Source organism: Gorilla gorilla, chromosome 21 (assembly GCF_029281585.2).
Source record: "Gorilla gorilla gorilla isolate KB3781 chromosome 21, NHGRI_mGorGor1-v2.1_pri, whole genome shotgun sequence".
Classification (NCBI taxonomy): domain Eukaryota; kingdom Metazoa; phylum Chordata; class Mammalia; order Primates; family Hominidae; genus Gorilla; species Gorilla gorilla.
Genome location: NC_073245.2, coordinates 45,817,841 through 45,844,313, shown reverse-complemented (window position 1 = coordinate 45,844,313; position 26,473 = coordinate 45,817,841). Strand labels below are relative to the sequence as shown.

Sequence of the window (26,473 nt, the reverse complement as noted above, 5' to 3'; positions counted from 1 at the left end):
TTGAGCCCAGGAGTTTGAGGCCAGCCTGGGCAACATGGTGAAACCCCGTCTCTACAGAAAATACAAAAAATCAGCCAGGCATGGTAGCCCATGCCTGTAGTTCCAGTTACTTAGGAGGCTGAGGTGGGAGGATTGCCTGAGTCTGGGAGGTGGAGGCTGCACTGAGCTGTGATCGTGCCACTGCATTCCAGCCTGGGCAACAGAGACCCTGCCCCCTCCCCACAAAACAAAACAAAACACCACTTAAAAGAAATAACGGGGAGTGTCTGGAAGCTATTGTTGGCCCTTGACCGCAGGCCCACTGGTGGGCTCCAGCAGCCAGCCTGGTTGGGCCTGGTCCCCACAGGGCACTGACCAGTTGGTGCAGCTGGCTTTCCAGAGAGGCCAGTTCCAGGCACATGGGGTGCAGACACCCCCTGCTTCATGCCCTTGGACGCTCTTCAGGCCACGACTAGAACCAGTTGAGGCCCCCCTCTCCCTCTTCCTCAAGGATTTGGGAATTAGGGTGAGGGGACACCTCCTAGTGTAGGGACCACCTTTCCTCCCGGTCCCATTCCAGCTTGAGGCAGAAAAGGAATATAGCCTTTTTATTGACCACTTTAAGTAGAACAAACTAAATACATATTTAACAGTTTTGGTTCATTTATACAGTACATTAAATAAGTTATGCACAGTTAGGTAACAAAAGTTCCTATCAGAGTAAAATGACAAAGCACAGAAAAACCAGATTCTAATGCATTCTGTGGGTGGTTTCACATTCATCATCCCCCTTTAAAAACCACGCGTGGAGGCTTCGTTTTCTATTTGTTTACATTATTGGCTTTCTTTTGTGAGCGGAGCCTTTGCAGCCTCGTCAGGAAGTTGGAAAGCCACGTTAAGGGGACTGAAGGCCTCTCGGCGCAGCAGCCCTTTCAATCATTCGCCTAATGCTTATTGCTGCTTCTCTGCCGACTCCAAGGTAGGGATGGGGCTGTCCCCAACAGACACCAGCGCACATGCCCTATTTGGTATAAGCATCACTGAGTGTACACTGGGCAGCCGTAGGCTCGACCAGATGGGGTCTGTGAGGGAAGCTCCACCTCGGGGGCTGTGGAGGGGGAGGAGGGGACGCAAGGCCCGCCCCTCAGGCCTCCTAACCTTCTCCTGGCTCACGATGGAAAAGGTCACCTGCACCATCATCTTTGGAAATGAGCACGTCGATGCCCGAGGAAAGAGGCAGGTAGTCAACGTTTTGGTTTCACAAGAACTACAGACACTCCAGAGTTGGAAGGGCCCTGTGGAGCCGCTGGCACAGCCCCCACCGCAGTCTGGGCAGGGCTGCTCTCGACAGCTGGCCATCTGGCCCGTGCTGGAACAGTCCATGCTCCGCTGGCTATTCTTCCGTTTGGTTCAGACATGCTACCACCCAGTTTTCTGCAAACAGCTTTAAAAAAAAAAAATATCTAAGGAAGTTGGTTTGGTCTACTGACCTGGGAGCCTGGAAACCTTGTTTCTAGTTCAGTTCTGAAGAAAGCCTCCAAGAAGTGTTCTATTTTCAGTGATTTATTCAATTCTACAGTTTCCAGGACAGATGGCCATCCGGTCATTCTGTTTTCATTTTGAAGAGCTCACTACCGTACAATTCCAGCTGCGCTGAACCTTCAAACGCACTCGTTGCGATATCCTCTAGAACTATCCAGAATGATGTCTATACCCTTTGCAAGCAGGTGACAAGCCGAGGCTTACTAACTCTGGGACAGGGCTGTACAAAGTAAAGCATGGGTTTTCTGTCTGGAAGCTGAAGATGTCAAGTTGACACCAAGCAGTGATGAACTCCTGGTGACCTTCTAGCCCAAATGGGCAAAGGAAATCCACGCTGCGGAGAGCGGGCAGCAGCCAAGGCCAGGTGTGGACTTGTGGTGGCAAGATGTGTCCTGTTTCCAGACAGACATTTCTAACCCAGCACTGCCCTAGAAATAATCTACATAATCGGTGACCCCACAGTCACCCAACCGTGCCTGAGCAGATCTGCTAGAGCACCAGCCCTGGAGCTGCAGGGCCCCCCAGTGTGGAGTGCCCCCACCTCCCGAGGTGGACTGCCTAGGCCTAGGCTTAAACAACTTCTTGAGTCACCTTCCCCACTGGATGAGTCAGGCACGGTGCAGGCAAGTGGGAACAAAAAGGACAAGCAAAGATGTGAAACCCAGCCCTCAAGAAACTCTGGGGACATCTGGCATCTTTGGTCTTCTCTGGTCCCTGCAATCATTCCTCACTTGGCCGACCATAATGTCCCACAACTCATCAGTGTTTCTTGGCGGGTGGTGCTGAGCACTGGTCTCACCCTAGACATGTCTGGCTGATGGCCAGTCACATGTTGCATCTGCTTTTTAGTTTCTAGGTTTCTGAAGAGCGTGCGCTTAACTGATACCTTCTGTACCACCATGCCAGCTCCTCTTTGCCTTTTATGTCACTGCAAATATTAACTGTAGAGGTCAGTCCTCTAAGCAGCCTGAATTTCCACTCCCCACCTGGTAGCTGAGGTGCTGTCAGCAGAGGCTGGGAACCACGCAAGGAACCTGGATTCGCTCCTGTGCCTCTAGCTGCCTACCCCGCCCCAGTGGTGCTCCTCCTCCTGACCAGAGAATTGGAGAATTTCAGAAAGGGATTCTTGAAATGTGAATAGAAGGTCCTGGGCAGAGGCCCTCGTGACTTCTGTGTGAAACTGACCAGAATTAACACAGCAGAAGGTTTGCAAACTGAGCTTCAGTGTGGAATACTGCCCAGGTTTGCAGATCAGCCTCTGGGCAGCACATGAGCAGGGTGGAAGAGCATTCCAAAGATTCAGAAAACGAAACTGTCACAGCAACCACAGCCCACAAGAGCAGGCCAGGCTCTGCACACCAGACCTAAGCCTTAGCCACAGAAATGGGCATCGAGCCCTAATAAATATTATTTTGTTGGTTTTGGGTCCTTATTCCAACCAGTAAAAGCATGAGCTACCCTGGCTAGTTTTATGGCCACTGGAGATTTTAAAAACCTGCTTAAGACCGGACACAGTGGCTCATGCCTGTAATCCTGGCACTTTGGGAGGCCGAGGTGGGCGGATCACCTGAGGTCCGGAGTTTGAGACCAGCCTGACCAACAAGGAGAAACCCCGTCTCTACTAAAAATACAAAATTAGTTGGGCGTGGTGGCGCATGCCTGTAATCCCAGCTACTCAGAAGGCTGAGGCAGGAGACTCGCTTGAACCTGGGAGGCAGAGGTTACGGTGAGCCGAGATTGCGCCATTGCACTCCAGCCTGGGAGACAAGAGAGAAACTCCCGTCTCAAAACAAACAAACAAAAAAATAACAACAAAAAACCTGCTTAAGGTGTTAATCCAACAAATCCATGAAAAACCAGTAAGGTGGCGTAATGGCTCTGTGACCTGTGAGACAGCCATGTCTCATGCAAATGTGGCCCTGTCCGCGGTACTGACTCCATCCCCCTTAGTCAGAGTTCCCCACCAAGGACTGTGGCTTAAGGAGGCAGATGGGGTTGGGGGATACCCATGTATTAGGCTGACTGGAAAACTGTGGGGCTTATGTGTTCCACAGCAAAGGAACATGATTCTCTGATGTTGTTTCACTGGTCACACCTTACTTTAGGCAATGGAAATCTAGGCATTTTAAAGGTGTCGTGCACTAGGTTTCTTTGTAAGACTGAAAATGCTTGGTTAGAGTAAATTAGGGACTTGAAATTCTTTAATTTTGCCTTTTTTTTTTTTTTTTGAGACAGAGTCTTGCTCTGTTGCCCAGGCTGGAGTGTAGTGGTGGAATCTCGGCTCACTGCAACCTCTGGCTCACAGGTTCAAGAGATTCTCCTGCCTCAGCCTCCTGAGTAGCTAGGATTACAGGTGTGTGCCACCACGCCCGGCTGATTTTTCTATTTTTTTTTTTTTAGTAGAGACAGGGTTTCACCATGTTGGCCAGGTTGGTCTTGAATTCCTGACCTCAAGTGATCTGCCTGCCTCGGTCTCTCAAAGTGCTGGGATTACAGGAGTGAGCCACTGCGCCCAGCCAGGACTTCAAATTCTTAAAGTAAGATGTACCTGTATCCAAGGAGAAGGCTACCTGTATGGATCCCTTTTCCTTTATGGTACTGACAGCTTTTATTTTAGACTCTGGTCAGTGCACAGAAGGTGGAGATTTAAACTTGTGCTTCAAAGGCCAGCTGGAGCAGGGCCAATTAAACTTACTCCAACTGATTTCTGGGTGTGAGAGGATGCCAGAGGCTCAAAGATGGAGAGCAGGAGGGGTCGGGGTCCTCAGACTCCCATGAAAACCAAAAAGACAGGCCGGGCATGGTGGCTCACGCTTGTAATCCCTGCACTTTGGGAGACCAAGGCAGGTCACCTGAGGTCAGGAGTTCGAGATCAGCCTGGCCAACATGGTGAAACCCTGTCTCTACTAAAAATACAAAAATTAGCTGGGCGTGGTGGTGGGCACCTGTAATCTCAGCTACTTGGGAGGCTGAGGCAGGAGAATTGCTTGAACCTGGAAGGCAGAGGTTGCAGTGAGCCAAGATCATGCCACTGCACTCCAGCCTAGGCAACAGAGTGAGACTTCGTGTTAAAAAACCACCACAACAACAAAAAACAAAACCCAAAAAGACAGGGAAGAATGTGGGAGGCAGTTCCTAACATTCTGAAAGGGATATAGGTGATGTCCCATTTGAAAATGGGAAGCTAGGAAGAAAAATTGATCAGCTTTTCCCAAAATGGTTCACATTTCATAAAACCTTTCTGATGAGCTCAAGGAGGGACGCTATCAGATGACACAAGAGAAGGAAACAGAAGTTGTGTGCCTGATGGTAAATCAACATAGTAGATATAATGACCTGTAACTATGAGGTCTGAAGAATTCTTTGAGGTCCAGGAGGGCTTTTCAGATGAGACCAGGCCTTGACAGTGGGGGCAAGTCCTACCAACCCGCCACAGCACATCCAGCAGGACAACTGTGGCTCAGCAGGTGCCAAATGGAGCCCATGGGCAGAAGATGCCCACAGCGTTCCAGATGTGTGTGGTCTGAGAGATAAAAGGACACAGAACAAGATGACTGTGCAAATAGCCAAGTGGTGGCAGAAGTTCCGCATTTCCAAGAGATGATCCACTCAATAATTTGACGATACTAGTTGGCCAACATGCTCAGAGAAAACAGACTATCCACAACTGAGCCTCATTCTCTCTCAGATCAATCCATGTGCTGGAAACTATTTTCTGCACAAGCAAAATCAAATGAGAAAAAAAACAGGTCCCAAACTAAAGTAGCCAGCAAGGTTGGAAAATCTTGTCCAAAATCATCTGTGATGTGGGGGAAGTTTTATTTGTTTATGTTTTTGCTACTACGGGTGCTTTTATTGCAACAGTGACTTCTTTCCTGTGGACTCTGAGATCTTATCAAGTCTAAACAGCAGGGTTGAGAAGAGTCCTGAATGCCGCCTGTTGCTTACCCAAGTCCCCATGAGGCCAATCAGTGTCATCTGCTGAGGGTGGAGATGGGGCCGAAGGAGCTATTCAGGGGTGAGACAGGCCGCTCCCTGACCGAGGGGCCTCCTCCACAGCCTGCTGCCTGCCGCCTCCAGCCTGGCTGAGCACATTGGACAGTCTGCTGACTCAAGGAGATGGGGAGGGGAGCTGGTGGTCTACACTGAAAAGGGGCTGGCTAAGTCAGCTCCAGTGGAGAGAGCAACAAACCAGGAAAGCCATGGAGGAGGCAGCTCAGGCTGGCTGCCCATGTGCAGAGAATGGCACACTGGCTCCGCAGACAGCAAGTGCACAGAGAGGCTGTGGGGTGTTATTATTCAGGCTTGGACTCTTCCTGCCTCCAATTCATTTCTTGCTGATGACCCGGCAGCTACATGCACGGGTTCCAACAGCCAGTCCCTCAGCCCAAGCACTCTGTGGTGCTGAGCAGCCATCAGGGTAAGCAGAGTCCGGGGCTCAGAGTCCGTTGGTGTCGATAGCTGTCACAGAAGCAGGTGTTGAGGAACGCGATGTGGTTGCCGAGGTCTTGTCGAGGGCTGGGCTGGGCACACTGCAGTCGGCGGACCTGGCAGAGGAGCCCCTGCCTACAGGAAGCAGCGGCCGGCCCTGGCTGTGGGGGCTCTGGCCATGCAGGTTCTGACCACAGAGGCGGTGGTGCCGCTCCCAGTCCTTGTGCTGGCAGAAAGAGCCGCAGTATCGCGCGATATTGCAGCCACTGCATGTCTCGCTGGCTTTGCGGCCACAGTTCCAGCAGTTCTGCAAGACACAGGCATCAGTTAGTGGTTGCTGGGATTGAGGCACAGGCTTGCCATTCATTCCCTGCACGTAAAAGCAAGGGGCTGCATGTAGAGAACCCCAGCTTTGGAACTACATACACCTGTGGTCAACTCTGCCCTCTACTGCTGTTTAACTATGAGAAATACACACTGCCTTTCTGAGTTTCCTTCATCTGTAAAACAAGAAAACTACTTCCCTGCAAGATGACAGAACAGTGAAATGAGGTGTGTGTGAAAATACCTTACACAGCACCAGCCTAGGGCAGGTGGCCATCTCTCCTGCCTAAGGCATGGACTCATCTTTTGATTCATTTTAATAGTCAGAAACCAAACCAAACTCTGTGCCAGGGTCTCCCCCAAGAGCCATCTATCCTAAGACCACATGTGTTAAGACGAACATTTATCCTACTCCTTTCTGCATGTGCCACCATGCCTAGCTAATTTTGTAATTATACATTATATATATATATATATATATACAAATTATATACTATATATATATATATATATAGTAGAGACGAGGTTTTGCCATGTTGGCCAGGCTACGCTTGAACTCCTGGGCTCAAGTGATCTGCCTGTCTCAGCCTCCCACAGTGTCAGGATTATAAGCGCCCAGCTGATATTGCTTCCCTCATTAGAGAATAATCTTCATTGTTTTTACTGATAATCTGACTCAACGAAAGCTGCTGCTGCTGTTTTGTTTTTTCTTTTGGAGACAGGGTATTGCTATGTTGCCCAAGCTGGACTTGACCTCCTAGGCTCCAGGGATCCTCCCACACTCCCACCTTAGCCTCCTGAGTAGCTGGGACTATAGGCATGTGCCACCATGCCTGGCTGATTCTTTAATTTTTTGTAGAGACAGAGTCTCCTTATATTGCCCAGGCTGGTCTTGAACTCCTGGCCTCAAAGGACCCTCCCACCTTGGCCTCCTAAAGAGCTGGAATTACAGGCATGGGCCACTGTGCCTGTTCCCTAATAACTATCAGACCAATAGGATAGGAGCTGCTATACTCATTGAACAGAGATGGAGACTGACTCCTTTAAGGGTATACTGCCAGTATGAGAGGGAACTCGGACTAGAAGTCAGGGCTCCTAACCTCCAGTCCTGGCCTCCTTCCTCCCCCATACCAAACCACCTTTCACAAGATGAATAAGAAACTCCAGGGATACCTGCTAAATTTCAACAAGAATATTCTAGCTGAATATTCTTGATGGACGAGAATCAGCCGTTTTGGTCCAATGCAAACTCATTCAAAGGACAGGCCCTCTATCCCTTCCCTGCTTTTGAAAGTGATTTTGCAGGGATAGGTCCAGGTGTGCACCTCACCTGGAGGCTACTTTGTGGCTTATTTAAAATTACAATTCCTTAAAAGCACAATTCTCAAAATGGAGAGCTGGGATTTAAACCTACGCAGTCCAGATCCAGGATCTATGCTCTAAGCCAAAAGCTATACTCTTTCTTTGGAGACAGACATAGTTAAAGATAAACAGAGATAAAAGTAGATAAATAAGGACAAATACAGATACTGATATGGATGGCTATACATACACAGTTAAACATACAGAAGAGAAACAGATATATCACTCTCAAAAACAATTCTCTTTTCTTTCCCTCTCATATTGCCATCGTCATCACCTTTTTTCTTTTTTCTTTTTTTTTAAAGAGATGGGGTCTTGCTCTCCCACCCAGGCTGGAATGCAGTGTTACGATCATGGTCAGGCTTGCACCTCCTGGGCTCAAGCGATCCTCCTGCCCCAGCCTCCAAAGTAGCTGGACTACAGGTGCGTGACACCATGCCTGGCTAATTTTTAAATTTTTTTTTTGGCAGAAATGGGGTCTCACCATCTAGCCAAGGCTGGTCTTGAACTCCTGAGCTCAAGTGTTCATACTACCTTGGCTTCCCAAAGTGCTGAGATTACAAGCATTGGCCACTGCGCCCAGCCTCAAAAACAATTCTAAAGAAAAAGGAGGAGGAGAAGCTGGGCGTGGTGGCTCACGCCTGTAATCCCAGCTCTTAGGGAGGCAGAAGCAAGAGTATATATAGCTTGAGCCCAGGAGTTCAAGACCTGCCTGGGCAATATAGCAAGACCCTGTCCCTGTTATACACACACACACACACACACACACAAAAGACAAAGGAGGAGGAGAGAACGAAAAGGGAGAGGGAGTAAAGAAACTATTTTCTCACAATCCATAGTATCTGTATTGAAGAGCTGTAATAAGGAATTTCACCACATCCTCTGTGATAGCCACGTGGTATTTAGGCATTTTCATCTGCACATTGCCATGTGTGACAGTACAATACTGAAATGGACCATTTAAATTACAAGAAAATAACATTTCTATTGTTTGTTAAAAAAAAAAAAAAAAGCCCATCTGTAATCCCAGCACTTTGGGAGGCCAAGGTGGGTGGATCACTTGAGGCTAGGAGTTCAAGATTAGCCTGGCCAACATGGCAAAAGCCCATCTCTATTAAAAATATGAAAATTAGCCAGGCATGGTGGCGCGCACCTGTACTCCAAGCTACTTGGGAGGCTGAGGTGGGAGAATCGCTTGAACCCGGAGGTAGAGGTTGCAGTGAGCCGAGACCGCACCATTGCACTCCAGCCTCGGTGACAGAGTGAGTGCTGAACTTCAAGAGAATGTCCCAAAGACAGCCGGTCTCCCATCCAGTAGATGAGATCTACCTACTTACAGAAAGAAACTGGTTTCTTGTTTTAAAGCTGAAAAATGACTAAAATGAAATTTACAGAAAAACTGCATTAAATTCAAAAGGGCTGTTCTCATGTTGTCACAGGTTCTTTACTTTTTCAGTTTGTTGATTTTTCTCCTCACTGTAGTACCCAAGCGTCCTGTATAGAATCATCACCAAGTCCTGGGCCCTGGGTCCTGGGTCCTGGACAATCAGGCAGATACACCCAACCTGTTACTTCAGTCCACAAACCAGCTATCCTATTTGTAAAAAGCCTAGGTGCTGGTCAGGAGATCGAGACCATCCTGGCTAACACAGTGAAACCCCGTCTCTACTAAAAATACAAAAAATTAGCCGGGTGTGGTGGCAGGCACCTGTAGTCCCAGCTGCTCGGGAGGCTGAGGCAGGAGAATGGCGTGAACCCAGGAGGTGGAGCTTGCAGTGAGCCAAGATTGCACCACTGCACTCCAGCCTGGGGGACAGAGCGAGACTCCGTCTCAAAAAAAAAAAAAAAAAAAGCCTAGGTGCTATAGGACCCTGTACTTTCTTACTCCTGTATCCTGACTTCAGCACCAAAGGGGTATATTAGTTGCATTCCCTGAGCCACAGTCTCCTCATCTGCAAATTAGGGCCATTGTGAGACTCAAAAAGAAAATATACAACTTTGCTGGGTGTCTGGCACACAGTAAGCCCACTCCGTCAATGCTGGTCATCATCATCATCGTGCAATCACACAAACTCTGTCGTTAGGGTGAATTCTCAAAATTTACACCAATACACTGAGCCTCTCTCTCTCTCTATATATATATGTGTATGTATGTAAAAGTACAATGTAATAAATTCACTATCTTGGCATGTGAAAGAGTCTTAGCATGAAAACCAAAACTCTCCTGGCACTGGATAAAAATTATCCTCATTGAGCTCAAGAGTGGACTGCCTGTGTCTTCCTGCCCAGCGTATGAGAGGAAGGCAGCGGGCGTGGTCACTCCAGCCGCTCACCCTGGCCCCCAGGGCGCAGAGCTCTGACCTCCGTGGACTCCTCTTGCTCGTTGATGACGAGGAAAGCATCCTCTGCGGCCTGCCGCTTGACGTCCGCTATGGTTTGCTCCATTCGTGCTCTCTCTGTTGCAATCACTTCAAAAGCTTTCTGCTCTGCCTCAGCAACGGCCTTCTGTACTTCTGACATGGCCTGAATTTTCACCTTATTCACAGCTTCTTCTAGAAGAAAGTGACAGTAAAATCAACTGGCCGAGAAATCTTTTCCCTCCCATCCCACGGCAATTCTAAGTAAGGAGAGAGCTGACACAAAATGATCTTTTCTAAAACTCCACAGGGAGGAACACATGATCTTCACACTCATGTGTCCATCCATGCAGGTGCTGGCTGGGTGCGGAGATGGAGGTGGGCACCGAGCTAGGGCTGTGGACGCAAGTGACTAGACACAGGCCACACTCTACTGACTGCTTGTGACCAAGTATGAAAGTGTTTCAGGTGCCATCGTGTATGTCATTGTAAGAGACTAGAGTTCCAAGGAGAAAAGTGATCAGCTCTTCAGTGGGCAGGGGAGAATCAAGACATGTGTTTTGCTTGAGATGGTAGATGGAAGTGAGATTTTGCAAAAAGTCTTGCATGCCAAACTAAGAAATTTGACCTTCTTTTTCTTTTTTTTTGAGACAGGGCCTTGCTCTGTTGCCCAGGCTGGAGTGCACTGGTGTGATCACAGCACACTGCGGACTTGACCTCTCTGAATCATGATCCTCCCACCTTAGCCTTCTGAGTAGCTAGGACTACAGGCGTGTCCCACCATACTCGGCTAATTTTTAAATTTTTTTGTAGAGACGATGTCTCACTATGTTGCTGAGGCTTGTTTCGAACTCCTGCGCTCAAGTGATCCTCCTACTTCAGCCTCCCAAAGCGTTGGTGTTAAAGTGTTATAGGGGTGAGGCACCACCCCCGGCTTGAACTTATTTTCTTTTTTTTTTTTTTGCGACGGAGTCCTGCTCTGTTGCCCAGGCTGGAGTGCAGTGGTGTAATCTCTGCTCACTGCAAGCTCCGCCTCCCGGGTTCACGCCATTCTCCTGCCTCAGCCTCCTGAGTAGCTGGGACTACAGGTGCCCGCCACCACACCTGGCTAATTTTTTGTATTTTTAATAGAGACAGGGTTTCACCATGTTAGCCAGGATGGTCTCGATCTCTTGACCTCGTGATCCGCCCGCCTTGGCCTCCCAAAGTGCTGGGATTACAGGCATGAGCCACCGTGCCCAGCCGGCTTGACTTTATTTTCAAAGGAAACTCCATAAAGGATTCTATGCAAGGGGAAGATTAAAGACAGAGATAGCAACCGGGAGGCTGGTGCAATGATTGAACTGATAGAAGAGGCTGAATTTAGGCAGGAGTAAGTGGCACTGAGGAAGGGATGAGGCAGAAAAAGTTTGGGAGCACCGAAGGGCCTGGAAGTGGAGGTGAAAGAGAAGAATGCTAAAGCTAGGCAATGAAATGGACAGTCCACACAAAGCTAGTGTGGAGGCAAGTGAGAAGGTGGAGGTGCCTCTGGGGCATCCAGGTGTAAATGGCCAGGAGGCAATTAAATAAATAAGACTAGGTGGACAAACAAGGGCTAAAGACACAGATTTGGGCATCCTGCCAAAAGCCCTGGGTTTTTAAACCCTGTCCACTTACCATCATCCTACCTGGTTCCTGTTCACTTCCTCCCATCACCAATGCCCTGCTTGATTTCCCTAATGTAGACACTGCAAAATAACACACTCCATATGTTTGAGCCTCAGCCCAATGAGAATGTGAATGTGAAGTCCCAAAATACGTAGCTCCCTACATAAGTCCACAGGACCAGACAATCCAGAAGCCTAAGGACACTCCCTCACAGTTTACCTCTTGCACATGGCACAGGCTCAAGGGAGGTTCAAACACAGAGTTCTAGGCTACCATGAAACAACTTTCCATCTTATGGCTCTGGTCTTAAGAAAATCTTCACCCCAGAGGCCAAGAACCTTTCATAAGTCTCTTATCAGATGCCTCTTATTGAGCCAGTGTAACAATGCTCTCAGGTACATTTTATACCCTCAGCTTAAGCATGAATTAATAATCATCTCGGTTTGGCTAGCTATCTTACTGGAGGTCGTCTAAGGTCACAGATGGCACTGTAGCAGAGCAAGGACTCAAATCTAGCTGGCCCAACACCAAAGTTGGGCTCTTAACCATAGTTAACCAAAGGTATCTCCCAAATAATCAAACTCACTAGTTTAAAAGAGATCTTGTGGCTGGGCACATTACAGGCTCATGCCTGTAATCCTAATCCTAGCACTTTGGGAGGCCAAGGCGGGTGGATCACCTGAAGTCAGGAGTTCGAAACCAGCCTGGCCAATATGGTGAAACCCCATCTCTACTAAAAATACAAAAATTAGCCGGGCATGGTCGGGGGTGCCTGTAATCCCAGGTACTTGCAAGGCTAAGGCAGAAGAGTTGCTTGAACCTGGGAGGTGGAGATTGCAGTGAGCTGAGATTGTGCCACTGCACTCCAGCCTGAGCAACAGAGCAAGACTCCATCTCAAAAAAAAAAAAAAAAAACGCCGGGTGCAGTGGCTCACGTCTGTAATCCCAGCACTTTGGGAGGCCAAGGCAGGCAGATCACCTGAGATCAGGAGTTTGAGACCAGCCTGACCAACATGGAGAAACCCCATCTCTACTACAAATACAAAATTAGCCAGGCGTGGTGGTGCATGCCTGTAATCCCAGCTACTTGGGAGGCTAAGGCAGGAGAATAGCTTGAACCGGGGAGGCGGAAGTTGCAGTGAGCCGAGATCACACCATTGCACTCCAGCCTGGGCAACAAGCGTGAAACTCCATCTCAAAAAAAAAAAAAAAAAAGGAAAAGTGAGGAATGATTCCAAGAATCTGCAGGTACTCACTTAATTTCTTATATAAGCCTCTGATCAATTATTGAGTGTCATCAACAAGGTCTTTTAAAATTGTCAATAACGGAAGGTTAAAGACAAGGGGTTAATTTATCAGATATGCTTTATCTTACATTATCCTGACTACTAGAAAGGAAAAATATTTTGCAATATGTTTATTTGTATTTCTCATAGCATAATGTGTCTGTTCATATCTTTTATTTGTTTACTACTGTCTAGATGCTCTTAAAAGAGTCTTTATGAATGTAGGTATTACATTTTTGTAGAAATAAATTTTACCTTAGTAAGAAAACCAAAAGTTGTATTGGACTTAAAAAATGAAACTGGGATGGGGAGGCAAGAAGGGAAAGAATGCCAATATTTGGATAAGGCTGACATTAGTGATGTGAGGTTCATCCTTGAACTTACAAAATAGGCAGTCCCCACCCTCCTTTATTCTTGTAAAAGAGGAGGCCTACCAAGAAGTCTTCACTATGGTAGGCACAGAGAAGGTGAAAGAAAGCACAGGGGGATTACAGAGCTGTGCCCAGAGCAGAATTTGGGCACAAATGTGGCAGCAGTGTGAACACAGTATACTGTAGACACCAGTGAAGAGATCAGGCAAAATGAACTCTGTTGCAAGCCCAGAAACAGGACATGTCAACAGGTACTTATTGCCTCAGCGTGACCCAGTGGAAGAGTGTGAAAGGGACTGGAGGGAGCTATTCCAAACTCCTGACCTGCAAATTAACAAGACAGGTATCAGGAGACATGCAGGACAAGCCAGAGCGGGAAAGGCAGGAGCCTAGAGCTCTATGAGGAGCAAGTTATTATACAACCAAAGGACCCAGTTACCAACCATTCGCCCAGTTATCTGTTCTCTGCTCCCACAAATTAGTGAGTATGTATGACCTACGAGCAGTCAGACACATACCTGTTTTTTTCCAAAACTCCACAGGTACGTATCCTGTACCGGGCCTGCTGTTGAACTCTCTCTGAGAATCTGCAGAAGAGACATAAAAAGCATAGGGTCAGAAGCTGTCTATGATCAGCAGTTTTATTTTTGATCAGATTTCTCATTCACCACTTAGACTCAAACATATATTTCATTTAGTATAAAAAAATTCTCATATAAGGGCTAAAAACCAGATTATAAAATAGTACAGTAAATATTTAGTTTTAAAACACACACCCCCATCAAATGAACAAATTAACAGTATTTCAAAGTAGTGAGATTAAAAGTGATCTTCACTTTCTTCTTTTTACTTATCTATTATGTCCTAATTTTTTCCCCTATAAACATCGGTTTTTAAGGTACAGTACCCCCTAAAATATAAACGTATAAACATAAATGCACACAGATTTTTTTTTTTTTTTTTTTTTGAGACGGAGTCTCACTCTGTCACCCAGGCTGGAGTGCAGTGGTGCGATCTTGGCTCACTGCAACCTCTGCCTCCCGGGTTCAAGTGATTCTCCTACCTCAGCCTCCCGAGAGGTAGCTGGGAGTACAGGTGTGCGCCACCCTGCCTGGCTATTCTTTTTGTATTTTTAGCAGAGATGGGGTTTCACCATGTTGGCCAGGGTGGTCTCTTTCAAAATTTCTACGTGTTTCAGAAATTTCAAAATAAAACATTAGGAAACATTATCTTTAAATATGTACATAGAAAATTCTACAAGAATATATTAATTGTTAACCATTGAGCCTATGGAAAAATGTAGGGGGAGGAAAGGCAGCATTTTTACAAATTACTTTTTTGTGTGTGACAGGGTCTTGTTCTGTCACCCAGGCTAGAGTGCAGTGATGCACAGCTGATCATTAGCTCACTGCAGCCTCGAACTCCTGGGCTCAGGTCATCCTGCCTCAGCCTCTCGAGTAGCTAGGACTTTAGGCATGTACCATCATGACCGCCTAATTTCCCTTCTAAATTTTTTGCACAGACAGGGTTTCACTATCTCAGGGTTTCCAGACAGGTCTTGGATTCCTGGCCTCAAGCAATTTTCCTGTCTCAGTCTCCCAAAGAGCTAGGATTACTGTTGTAAGCCATTGTGCCAGGCTGCTATGTAATTACTTCCAATTCAATCTCAAATTCTCCTCCTGTTGTGTAAATCTTTTATAAATTTCATTTACTTAAGGAAATCTCTAGCAAGGTTCTGGGCTGTTCCAGCGTGGACTGGGCACTTTCTAGGCCTGCTTTGCCACTAATGCTTGGGGCTCTCCTTCACCAGCCTAGGGATTCCTTTCCTTCCTTTCTTGTGTTGGATCCTCTTTCAGGAATTCAGTGTCTCCCATTTTCTGGTTTACTTTCACATATTGAGGCATATCCTACAGTAGATACTGTGGAGAAAGGGTAGGCAGGAGGTGCATTTTTTGAAAAATTTTAGGTTACTAATCTAACACTTAATTGTTTTGGTTAAGTATAGAATTCTAAATTAAAATAATTTTCCTTCAGAATTGTCTTCTAACTTTCAATGATGCTAAATGACTAAGTCTATTTATTTTCCTGTGTTGTCTACTTGGTAGACTGATTCAACCTGGAGCTGTCTTGCAGGTCTTGGTAATTTTTTGGAATTATTTCAATAACTATTCTATCCTCTCTACTTGTTCTGCTCATTCTTTTTGAAATTCATGATTTGGATATATAAGTTGGGTAGATTTCTAATGTTCTTCTCTTTTTCTCACCAGAGATATTAACAATGCTACATTATTGGTAGTTTTCTTTTCCCTGAAGAGCTACTATTAATTCCCATTTCTGTTTATTTCAGTCTCCAATATTAGAGGCTTACCTCTAGAGAGTGGTCACCCTTAATTGTGCACACATGTCACCAAAAAGTTGCCTGGAAGCCCTGTGACACTGAATGAGGTCCATCTGCTGTGGACTTAACTAGAGGCAGTTTTCCCAAACTTGCCTGCTTATTGAACTCATTAAACATATATATTCAGATTCCTTTTTTTTTTTTTTTTTTTTTTTGGAGATAGGGTCTTGCTCTATTGCCCAGGTGGAGTGCATTGGCACGAACTCAGCTCACTGCAAGTTCTGCCTCCTGGGCTCAAGCCATCCTCCTACCTCAGCTTCCCAAGTAGCCGGACTATAGGCACATACCACCACAATCAGCTAATTTTCATATTTTTTGTAGAGACAGGGTTTTACCATGTTGCCCAGGCTGGTCTTGAACGCCTGAGTTTAAGCGATTTGCCAGCCTCTGCCTCTCAAAGTGCTGGGATTACTGGCGTCAGCCACCACAGGTGGACTATATTCAGATTTTTGGGTCTCAGAATCATAACATCCACAAGGGCCAGGAATGTGAGCTTGACTGTCATTCTGAGGAAAAACTGATAGCTGATTAAGTATTTTTTTTCTTTGTTTAAAAATTTGGCCAGATGCAGTGGCTCATGTGTGTAATCTCAGCACTTTGGGAGGCCAAGGCGGGTGGATCACGAGGTCAGGAGTTCGAGACCGACCTGACTAACATGGTGAAACCCCGTCTTTACTAAAAATACAAAAATTAGCTGTGCATGGTGGCAAGCACCTGTAATTTCAGCTACTTGGGAGGCTGAGGCAGGAGAATTACTTGAAGCCAAAAGGCGGAGGTTGCAGTGAGCCGAGACTGTACCACTGTACTCCAGCCTAGGTGACAGAGCGAGACTCCGTTTCAAACAAAAACAAACAAACAAACAAACAAAAAATTTTACTTGCAAAATTAGACGGCTGACCAGTTCTTAAAATATTAACATACAATATAATAAAAATATTAATATACAATTTAACATCATAAGCCTGAGTTCAGGAAACAGAACAGTACCAGCAACCCCAAATCCCTAAGAGGTAAGTCATGGCAAGCCATAGTAGTATTTAAATAATGCTAGCCAGACTGACAATCCTGTCCCAAGAATAGACGTAGTTAGAACTCACTAACTCTGCACCCTCCACCCACACAGCCAGAGGAAACCAGTCTCCTGATCTCTGTGATAAGCATTTTCTTCTTTTCCTTATGGTTTTTGCACTTATTTATGCATCCTTTAATAATACCTAAATGCACTGCTTGCTGTCTGAACAAAATCTATTTGTGATAACATTGTGAATCATAAATTTTCAGGGAAAATTTCAAGTTTCAGGGAAACCTACATTGCATTAATTTAAATGGGAAAAGTAATAATGCCATCTAAAGCCTCTAGTCAACTTCTCTCCAAATCACCAAACCACTTTACTTCAATAACTATCCACACCATGGATTTCTGCATAACCCAAGACTTTTATTTATTTATTTATTTTTTTTTTTTGCGACAGGGTCTCACTGTGTTGCCCAGGCTGAAGTGCAGTGTGTGATCTCAGCTTACTGCAACCTCCGCCTCCCAGGTTTGAGTGATTCTCGTGCCTCAGCCTCCCAAGTAGGTGGGAGTACAGGCATGTGCTACCATGCCTGGCTAACTTTTTTGTTTTTAGTAGAGACAGCGTTTTGACATGCTGGCCAGGCTGGTCTCGAACTCCTGGCTTCACGTGATCCACCTCGTTCAGCTTCCCAAAGTGCGGGGATTACAGGCGTGAGACACTGCACCCAGCTAACCCAAGACTTTAAAAACACTAATTACTTGGCCAGGCATGGTAGCTTATGTCTGTAATCCCAGCACTTTGGGAGGCCAAGGCGGGCAGATTACTTGAGGCTGGGAGTTCGAGACCAGCCTGGCAAACATGGTGAACCCTCATCTCTACTAAAAATACAAAAATTAGCTGGCTGTGGTAGGGCACACCTGTAATCTCAGCTACTCGGGAGGCTAAGGCAGGAGAATTGCTCGAACCTGGGGAGCAGTGAGGCAAGATCGTGCCACTGCATTCCAGCCTGGGTGACAGACAAGACTCCGTCTCAAACAAAAACACTAATTACTTATTTAAAAGTCACTGGTGAGGCCGGGCATGGTGGCTCATGCTTGTAATCCCAGCACTTCGGGAGGATGAGGCGGGTGGATCACAAGGTTAGGAATTGAAGACCAGCCGTCTCTACTGAAAAAAAAAAAACTCAGCCGGGTGTGGTGGCAGGTGCTTGTAATCCCAGCTACTCAGGAAGCTGAGGCAGGAGAATCCCTTGAATCCAGGACGCAGAGGCTGCAGTGAGCCGAGATCATGCCACTGCACTCCAGCCTGGGCAACAGAGCTAGACTCTGTTAAAAAAAAAAAAAAAAAAAAAAAAAGTCATTGGTGAAATTCTTTGAAATGTCTAAGAATACTGCCCAATATAGGACAATGCTACTCAAACTGTGATTATTGGTATAACATATGCCAGAATGTAAAACAACTATGTGTCTAAGAACTCATTTCAGGCTGGGCATGGTGGCTTATGTCTGTAATCCCAGCACTTTGGGAGGCCAAGGTGGGTGGATCATACAAGGTCAGGAGTTCGAGACCAGCCTGGCCAACATGGTGAAACCCCATCTCTACTAAAAATATAAAACTTAGCCAGGCATGGTGGCAGGTGCCTGTAATCCCAGCTACTCAGGAGGATGAGGCAAGAGAATGGCTTGAACCCAGGAGGTTGCAATGAGCCAAGAACGTGCACTGCATTCCAGCCTGGGCAACAGAGCAAGACTCCATTTCAAAACAAACAAACAAAAACGAACAAACAAACAAACAAAAAGAACTCATTTCACAGTAAGACTTTCTTGATGAAGCCAACCGTGCCCAAGCTCCTCATGTAATCAGACCAGTGGCACTTTTTGGAGTCATTTTGGTTCACATTTTGCATAGTACATTTATTTAGGATATGAATTATACTGTCATACTATACTAAAACGGACAAGTAATAAACATGAGATAAACATATAAATGACACTAAAATATACTATCTAAATCAGGTTGATAGTGCTCTCAGAAACCAAACCTAGAATGACAATATAACTTATCAACCAGATTGCCTTCATTGTTGAGAATGAGGGAAATGCTAGTAATAACTATAACAGGACACAGGTATAAACTGGACCGTCTCAGGCAAATCAGAAAACATGCTCCCCCGAGCTAATCCTTGATGCAAAAGGTGAGAAAGGTGAGTAGTGGTCATGCATAGCCATGTTTAAATGACTCCAGCAAGAGCTGTATCTTGGCTCAGCAACCACTGGCTCACGACTGCAGCTCCCTCTGTACTCTATGCTTCTCACCTGCACACATGTGGACTCACTGATGAATGAGGTATGGCTTGGGTGTAAACTTTAGCTACGTCTCCAAAAGTCTTTCTCCCTGTCCGAAAGTCGCACAGGGATCTGCAAATGTTCAGAAAGTGAGGGAGACCAGAAGATTAGCTTTGTCTGGTTTTGGAGTTTTTGGTTTGTTTTTTTGAGATGGAGTCTTGCTCTGTCGCCCAGGCTAGAGTGCAGTGGCGCGATCTCAGCTCACTGCAAGCTCCGCCTCCGGGGTTCACGCCATTCTCCTGCCTCAACCTCCCCAGTAGCTGGGAGTACAGGCGTCCGCCACCATGCTTGGCTAATTTTTTGTATTTTTAGTAGAGACGGGGTTTCACCGTGTTAGCCAGGATGGTCTCGATCTCCTGACCCTGTGATCTGCCCACCTCAGCCTCCGAAAGTGCTGGGATCACAGGCATGAGCCACCACGCCCGGCCTGTTTTTGGAGTTTTTACGAAAGGAATCATACTATAACTCTACATATGTGTTGACGCCTTGTTGTGCTAGATATTCCACCTAATGGTTGTAATTCCATGGTTGGCTCCAGAGCTGCTGCTGTGGGTGGGGTGGGGAAAGGTGAGCCTTTAACTCCCACTGTCTGTACATACTGTATTAATTCTGGCTTTGCCTCAAGTTTTCCTTACAGTCTTTTAGAGACTAATAGCTGCCTTCAATGGAACATACTAGGTCTGTCGTAAGAGACTTGTTCTCCGTGGTGAACATTTGGGAACTCAGAGTGCGTGGGAAGAGTCTTATCACAGATGGCCTGTCACTCAGCTATGCCTTTGGATAGGGCACCTTCTCAGTTACTGGGTGAATGTGCTGGAACATTTTGAGGGGAATAACTGAGGTTTGCTGGATGTACTCTGGATTGCTGCTGCTTCAGACTCTGAAAGGCAAGGGGAAACATCCCAGCGTGGTATGGTAAAACCTTTTGTAGGAGGCCACCAGGCCATGGTGGATTGAGTGGTATTTTCCTGAATGGTGGGCTGGGGACAGGAGGAGGGAAGGTAAGGTAAACACTTTCAGGGCTACTGTGAGAAATGAAAGTGATGACACAAGAGTGCCTAGTACATACATCCAGCCAGGCTGAATTTGACAACCAAACACTCTGACCAACACCTAGCACACATATATGTAAAGAGTTAAAGACAGAACAAAATCAGAAATATTCTCATTCTCCAGGAAGAATTAACATTTTTTGAACACGCCAGGTACGAGGCTGGGCACAGTGGCTCAGGCCTGTAATCCTGGTGCTTTGGGAGGGTGAGGCAGGAGGATTGCTTGAGGCCAGGAGTCCAAGGCCAGCCTGGGCAACACAGCGAGATCCTGTCTATCCAAAACAAAAAAACCCCCTTCATGTGCCACCCACCAAAACATGCCAGGGGCTTCATATATTTTCTCATTTACTTTTCATAATCACCTGTTTCCCTAAATCCACAACTGAGTACCACCTTTCTTTAAAGTCAAGTAGAAAACGCCTTCTGTGACATATTGGTGGGCTCTAAAGGCTGACATTTATTTTGGGTTCCCCGTAGACTCTCCCCTTACCATTGCTGAGAGAATCTGCACTCCCAGGGCTGTGCTGCCTGGAGACCAACTCGGTCCCCGTTTTCCTCAGCTCTGTGTTTTCATTGTACCGTCTTTTCCAGTAGTTGAGTTCTTCACGATCTGATTCCTGACAGCGCCGCAGAACTGCCATAGAGCGCCTTGTTTTCTCTACCATTTCCATAATGCAATTCAGCGCCTGAGTCACAGAGGGGGCCAGGCAGAGATGAGATAAGAACATTCAAACAACCAACACTGTAAATCAGGCCAACGCAATATGAGGAATTCAGGTTCCTTAAAGTTCAGATTTAGGAATATCAAGTTTACATTTAAAACCCTTTATTGCTGTCTGTTTCTCCATCAGCTAGGAAGGACATTGGTGTTGAGACTGACATACCTAAAGAGGACAATAACTACCAGGGCTTCCAGTGTTTGGACAAAACCTCAGATGCATGGCCTTCTGGCCAACAGTCTACTATTTCATGTTGCGGCAGCATTTGCTGTATCCCTAGGGTCTGCAGCACTCTGTAAATTTGCTGTGGCTGAACCATAAAATAAGGCACACACAGATTTCTAACAGAAATTATGAATTTTGATGAGATGAGGAAGGCTGCTATCTTTCAGAGTGCAAAATAATTTTGGAATATAAACAATTCTGGGGGGTTGAATTACCTAGAAGTTTGTTACTGACCTGTGTTCTAAAACTATGAAACATGAGTATGTGGGCTAAAAAGCAATCTCTTTACTACAGAAGGAGCAGAATTGAAAAAAATAAAAAGAAAGTTTCTTTTGATAAAAATTTAACAAATACAAATGAATTCCGTCTTGCTATGTTGCCCAGACTAGACTTGAAGTCTTGGCTCCTGGGCTTAAGAGATCCTCCTGCCTTAGCTTCCCGAGTAGCTGGGACTACAGGCATGTGCCACTGCGCCTGGCTACAAACCTTTGTTTTTAACCATTATACTACATGACTTTATTTGGTTTCTGACCTGAAGTGATCATCCCATCACAAAGATTAGGGAGTGACTCTGTAATTCCTTAGCTGAGGGAGTAGTAGCTAAACCAGCTTTTATTAAAAGCAAAGGATGTCATGGCTGTGGTTATGTTCACTTCAAGCATACATGTTCCATTAATTATTGGTAGCATTAAGTAGGCTGAGTGCGGTGGCTCACACCTGTAATCACAGCACTCTGAGAGGCTGAGGTGGGGAGATCACTTGAGGTCAGGGGTTTGAGACCAGCCTGGCCAACATGGCAAAACCCTGTCTCTACTAAAAATACAAAAATTAGCCAGGCACGGTGGCGTACACCTGTAATCCCAGCTACTCCGAAGACTGAGGCAGGAGAATTGCTTGAACCTGGGAAGCAGAAGTTGCAGTGAACTGAGATCATACCACTGCACTCCATCCTGGGCGACAGAGCGAGACTCCTGTTTCAAAAAAAAGTAATAAAGAGTTAGGGACATTACACACTATAAGATTCTTACATGGTCAAGATGTTTCCATTCATCAGCCCATTCCCTTTCTGTCAAACGATGATCTACCAACTCATCTTGATAGCCTCCATTTAGACCTATTAGAAATTACAGATTGAATTCAAAGATAGCAGGAAAAACACAATAGAAGCAAATTCTACCAAGTAAATACACACATATTCATAATAACTTTGATCACACTACTAAGGCAATGATTCACAATGGGGTGGGGGACCCACAAAATGACAATATAACCAACAAAGGATCACTATTCACATTATATAAAAAACTCCAACAAATCAACTGTAAAACACGAAATAGCCCTAAAGAAAAAGAGGTAAAAGAAATAAACAGGTATGTCATACATAGCATTTCACATCTAACATATTGGAAAAAATTAAAATGTCAGATAATACTAAGTGTTGGCAAGGATGTGGTGCAATGCGAATAATTAACCACCAAAACTAGAGTGTGTACTGGTATAACCACTTGGAAACAGCTTAATATTATCAGTAACTTAAAAAAATTTTTTTGGTGGGGGGATAGTTTTGATATATACTGAAATTTCCAGGAATGGAACAACTGTGTGAATTAAGGGTATACCAATAAGAATTGTCTACTATTTTAAACTTAAGTCACATACAGTAACAGTGCTTAGTCTTTGAGTCATTAACACAACACCCCTGTTACCAGTCTGAATTTACAGTCGTAATATTCATAGTGACTATGTATTAGTGTGATAATCTGTTTATTTCAGTATATATTGAGTTCCTCATGATTTGTAAAATCTGTCAAAAAATGTAGTAATAAAAGCCAGGTGTGGTGGGGCGGGCCTATAGTCCCAGCCACTCAGGAGGCTTACGCAGGTAGATCACTTGAGCCCAGGGGTCCAGCTTGGGCAATATAGTGAGACCCCATACCTAGTTTTTAGCATACTTCTTTCTCAAGTCAAACTGGCAAAAAATGTCCAGAAGAAACCATTAGCAAGCCAGTTTTTTCCCCCACTGTGCTATTTCCAATCAAAGCAAGCCAGTTTTTTTTTTCCCCCCCTTGATGGAGTCTCACTCTGTTGCCAGGATGGAGTGCAGCGGTGTGATCTCGGCTCACTGCAACCCCCACCTCCCGGGTTCACGCCCTACTCCTGCCTCAGCCTCCCAAGTAGCTGGGACTACAGGTGCCTGTAACCACGCCCAGCTAATTTTTTGTAGTTTTAGTAGAGACGGGGTTTTACCATGTTAGCCAGGATGGTCTCGATCTCCTGACCTCACGATTCACCCACCTAGGCCTCCCAAAGTGCTGGGATTACAGGCATGAACCACCACGCCAGACCCCCCGCAAGCAGTTTTTAATAGATAAAAGAGAGGCATAGGAGTAACAGGGGTTGAACACTAGGATAGGTATCATAACATACTGCCAGTACATCTAAACCTTGGGCATAAGACAATTGGGGTCTGAATTTTGTCTCTGCCAATTATTAGCTATGTGATTTTGGCCATAGCTCCTTCATCTGTAAAAAGGGGATAACAATTGTCTGGGACTCCTGTGAGGATAAAATAAGACAATGTACTTACAACACAATCTAAGTGGTAGCTACGACTCAGTAAATGTTGGCTCTGAGAACACCATGGCTGCTACAGCCTTCCCTATTCAGCTACTATCCCACTACGTGATGTCAGGGGCCCCACTGTGGCCAAGCGTCTGAAAGATGCTAGTGAGCCTAAGTAAGAGGAAGTGAGGGCAAATGTATTGCAATTTCTTACTCAACAAGGTATACATGGAAATTTAGGGAAACCCTGGAAGCTGATAGCCCTTTGGTTCTCTGCTCAGCAGTTATACTCCAAAAAACCTTATGCTGAAAACGTGTAAGAGTACATGACAAAACGCTCTGTCCAAAACTAGAAGAGGTTTGTTAAGGTTTCTTTTCTGTTTCTTCCTAAATTTAAAGGTTTCTGAGCACCTATATACCAGGCATTTCAAATGGAACAACAACCTAGCACAGGGGGTGGCGTTACAATCATTTAGAAATTACTCTTCTGAGGCTCAGAGAGCCCAAGCAACTTGCCTGAGATCACACAGCTAGTTAGGATGCAGAGCCAAGATTTCGATATGCCTCACCTCCTGACCTAAATGTTCATGCACTTTCTCCTCCAAGGTGAAATCTTGCATCTTTCCTGCTTAATTTTAAAAACGTTTTTTATTGTGTTGAGGCAGGGTCTCACTATGTTGCCCAGGAGGGGAGTGCAGTGGCACCATCATGGCTCACCGCAGTCTTGACCTCTTGGGCTCAAGCAGTCCTCCTGCCTCATTTTTTTTGTTTGTTTTTTGTTTGTTTTTTTGTTTTTTTTGGAGACGGAGTCTTGCTCTGTTGCCCAGGCTGGAGTGCTAGGGCATGATCTCGGCTCACTGCAAGCTCCGCCTTCTGGGTTCACGCCATTCTCCTGCCTCAGCCTCCTGAGTAGCTGGGACTACAGGCGCCCACTACCACGCCCAGCTAAGTTTTTGTATTTTTAGTAGAGACAGGGTTTCACTGTATTAGCCAGATTGGTCTCGATCTCCTGACCTCGTGATCCACCCACCTCAGCCTCCCTAAGTGCTGGGATTACAGGCGTGAGCCACCACGCCCAGCCCCTCCTGCCTCATTTTTAATTTTTTTTTTGTTGTTGTTGTAGAGATGAGGTCTCCCTATGTTGCCCATGCTGGTATCAAACTTCTGGCCTCAAGTGATCCTCCTGCCTTGGCCTTCCAAAGTGCTGGGATTATAGGCATGAGCCACTGAGCTTGGCCTAATTTTAAAAACTTTTATTCTGGAATAAACTCAGATTTATAGAAGAGCTGCAAAAGGAGCACAAAGAATTCTCACATTATCTTCAAACAGAGTTCTCAAATGTTAACATTTTACCTCCTTTGCTTTTTCATTCTCTTCTTCTGAACCATCTGAGAATAGGCGATACCCCTTTATTCTTTTTTAGACAGGTCTCACTCTGTCACCCAGGCTGAATGCAGTGGCAAGATCATGGCTCAATGTAGTTTTGACTTCCTGGACTCAAGTGATCCTCCCTCCTCAGCCTCCCTAGTAGCTGGGACCACAGGCGCATGCCACCAAGCCTGGCTAGTTTTTAAAATTTTTTGTAGAGATGGGATCTCACTATGTTGCCCAGACTGGCTTCAAGTGATCCTTCCACCTCAGCCTCTCTAAGAGCTGGGATTACAGACACCAGTCACCACACCTAGCTGTACTTCTATCATTTCATAGCAACAAGGTATCAAATGAGATTGGTATCAAATAAGATCAACTATGATTCTAATAGTCTATTTATAATATTGTTTTATCCAATCAGTGGGAAAAAGCAATCATGATATTATTTGACTTTATCATTGAGTTGGAAAGAAATCCAAGAATCCAGTCTGAATTTACCATGCTGCTTCGGTTGCTTACCAAGACTGTGGTGTCTATCACGAACTTCTCGATGCTCTAGCATCTTGTTGGGTTCCCGATACAGGTGAGAAGTTGCAATATCCTCTAAGGTGTAATGCTGAAGAGGTGGAGGGGTAGGATGGAATTGGCCCCCAGGATTCATGAGGGGCACAGTGAGAGCAGGACTGTGCCGAGGAGCAGGGCTGATGGTACATACTCTCTTGGCAGGAGGCTCAGGAGCAATTGTGTCTCTATCAAAACTATTCTCTTCTCTCCTGTAGAAGAAGCAGAAGTGCATATTTGATCCTGTCAACAAGTGTTCATGCAGACATTTCCTGAGAACCTACTATGTATTAGGTATTTTGCTACATGCTGGCATAAACAGGAAGCCTCTAAGGAACGGTGTGACATGAGGCATGAGCTGAACTGTCTTCAAGGGCCAGGCACCTCATGTAAATTGCTGACTTATACCAGCACGAAAAAAGAGGTCAAATCCATCCATAACCAGACAGAAACATTAACCCTTATAAAGCAAAGGAGAGACTAAGGAGATGACAGCGTTTTTCTGAGTTACGGGTTCAACCATACTTAGGAAAGTATTAAGGTCAAATTTGTTACTGTGGAGGTGAGTTACTGGAAAGAAACTACATGGGAGGAAAAAGGCTCATATAACAAATCCAATTGCGTCTTTTTTTTTTTTTTTTAAAGCCAGTCAAATTAACAGTGGGTCCAATTGTGTAGTGGCAGGGTTTTTAGTCACTCAGATTCAACTGTAATAAATTTTCTTTTTTTTTTTTTTTTACTTTAAAAAAAATGTCATTAAAGCCTATCCACTATTGTTGATATTGCCTTCTTTGATAACCCATAGAATATTTTGATAGCCACTCATAGGGAGTTTTCTAAAATAAATTCATATTAATTTTAATCTCAGTAAAGGTGAGTCATTGGCAAATATTAATAATTAATTGCTATACTTTTTCAAAACTTC

General features: G+C 45.4%; 1 protein-coding gene across 8 annotated transcripts in view; it reads right to left on the bottom strand.

Annotated features, from left to right (window-relative positions):
* Positions 1 to 572: 572 nt before the first annotated feature.
* Positions 573 to 26,473, bottom strand: part of CBFA2T2 (CBFA2/RUNX1 partner transcriptional co-repressor 2) — a 153,894-nt gene continuing 127,993 nt past the window's right edge. For 6 of the 8 annotated variants that reach the window (XM_019017466.4, XM_055373331.2, XM_055373332.2 and 3 more), the window contains exons 6-11: positions 25,507 to 25,760; positions 22,083 to 22,168; positions 20,601 to 20,796; positions 13,818 to 13,886; positions 10,000 to 10,190; positions 573 to 6,259 (exon numbers count right to left, since the gene is read on the bottom strand). In XM_019017466.4, coding sequence (XP_018873011.1) covers positions 5,960 to 6,259; positions 10,000 to 10,190; positions 13,818 to 13,886; positions 20,601 to 20,796; positions 22,083 to 22,168; positions 25,507 to 25,760 — 1,096 coding nt within the window. In that variant the 3' untranslated portion in view covers positions 573 to 5,959. The remainder of the gene's footprint in view (positions 6,260 to 9,999; positions 10,191 to 13,817; positions 13,887 to 20,600; positions 20,797 to 22,082; positions 22,169 to 25,506; positions 25,761 to 26,473) is intronic. The other 2 variants (XM_055373329.2, XM_019017464.4) reach the window with 1 other exon arrangement.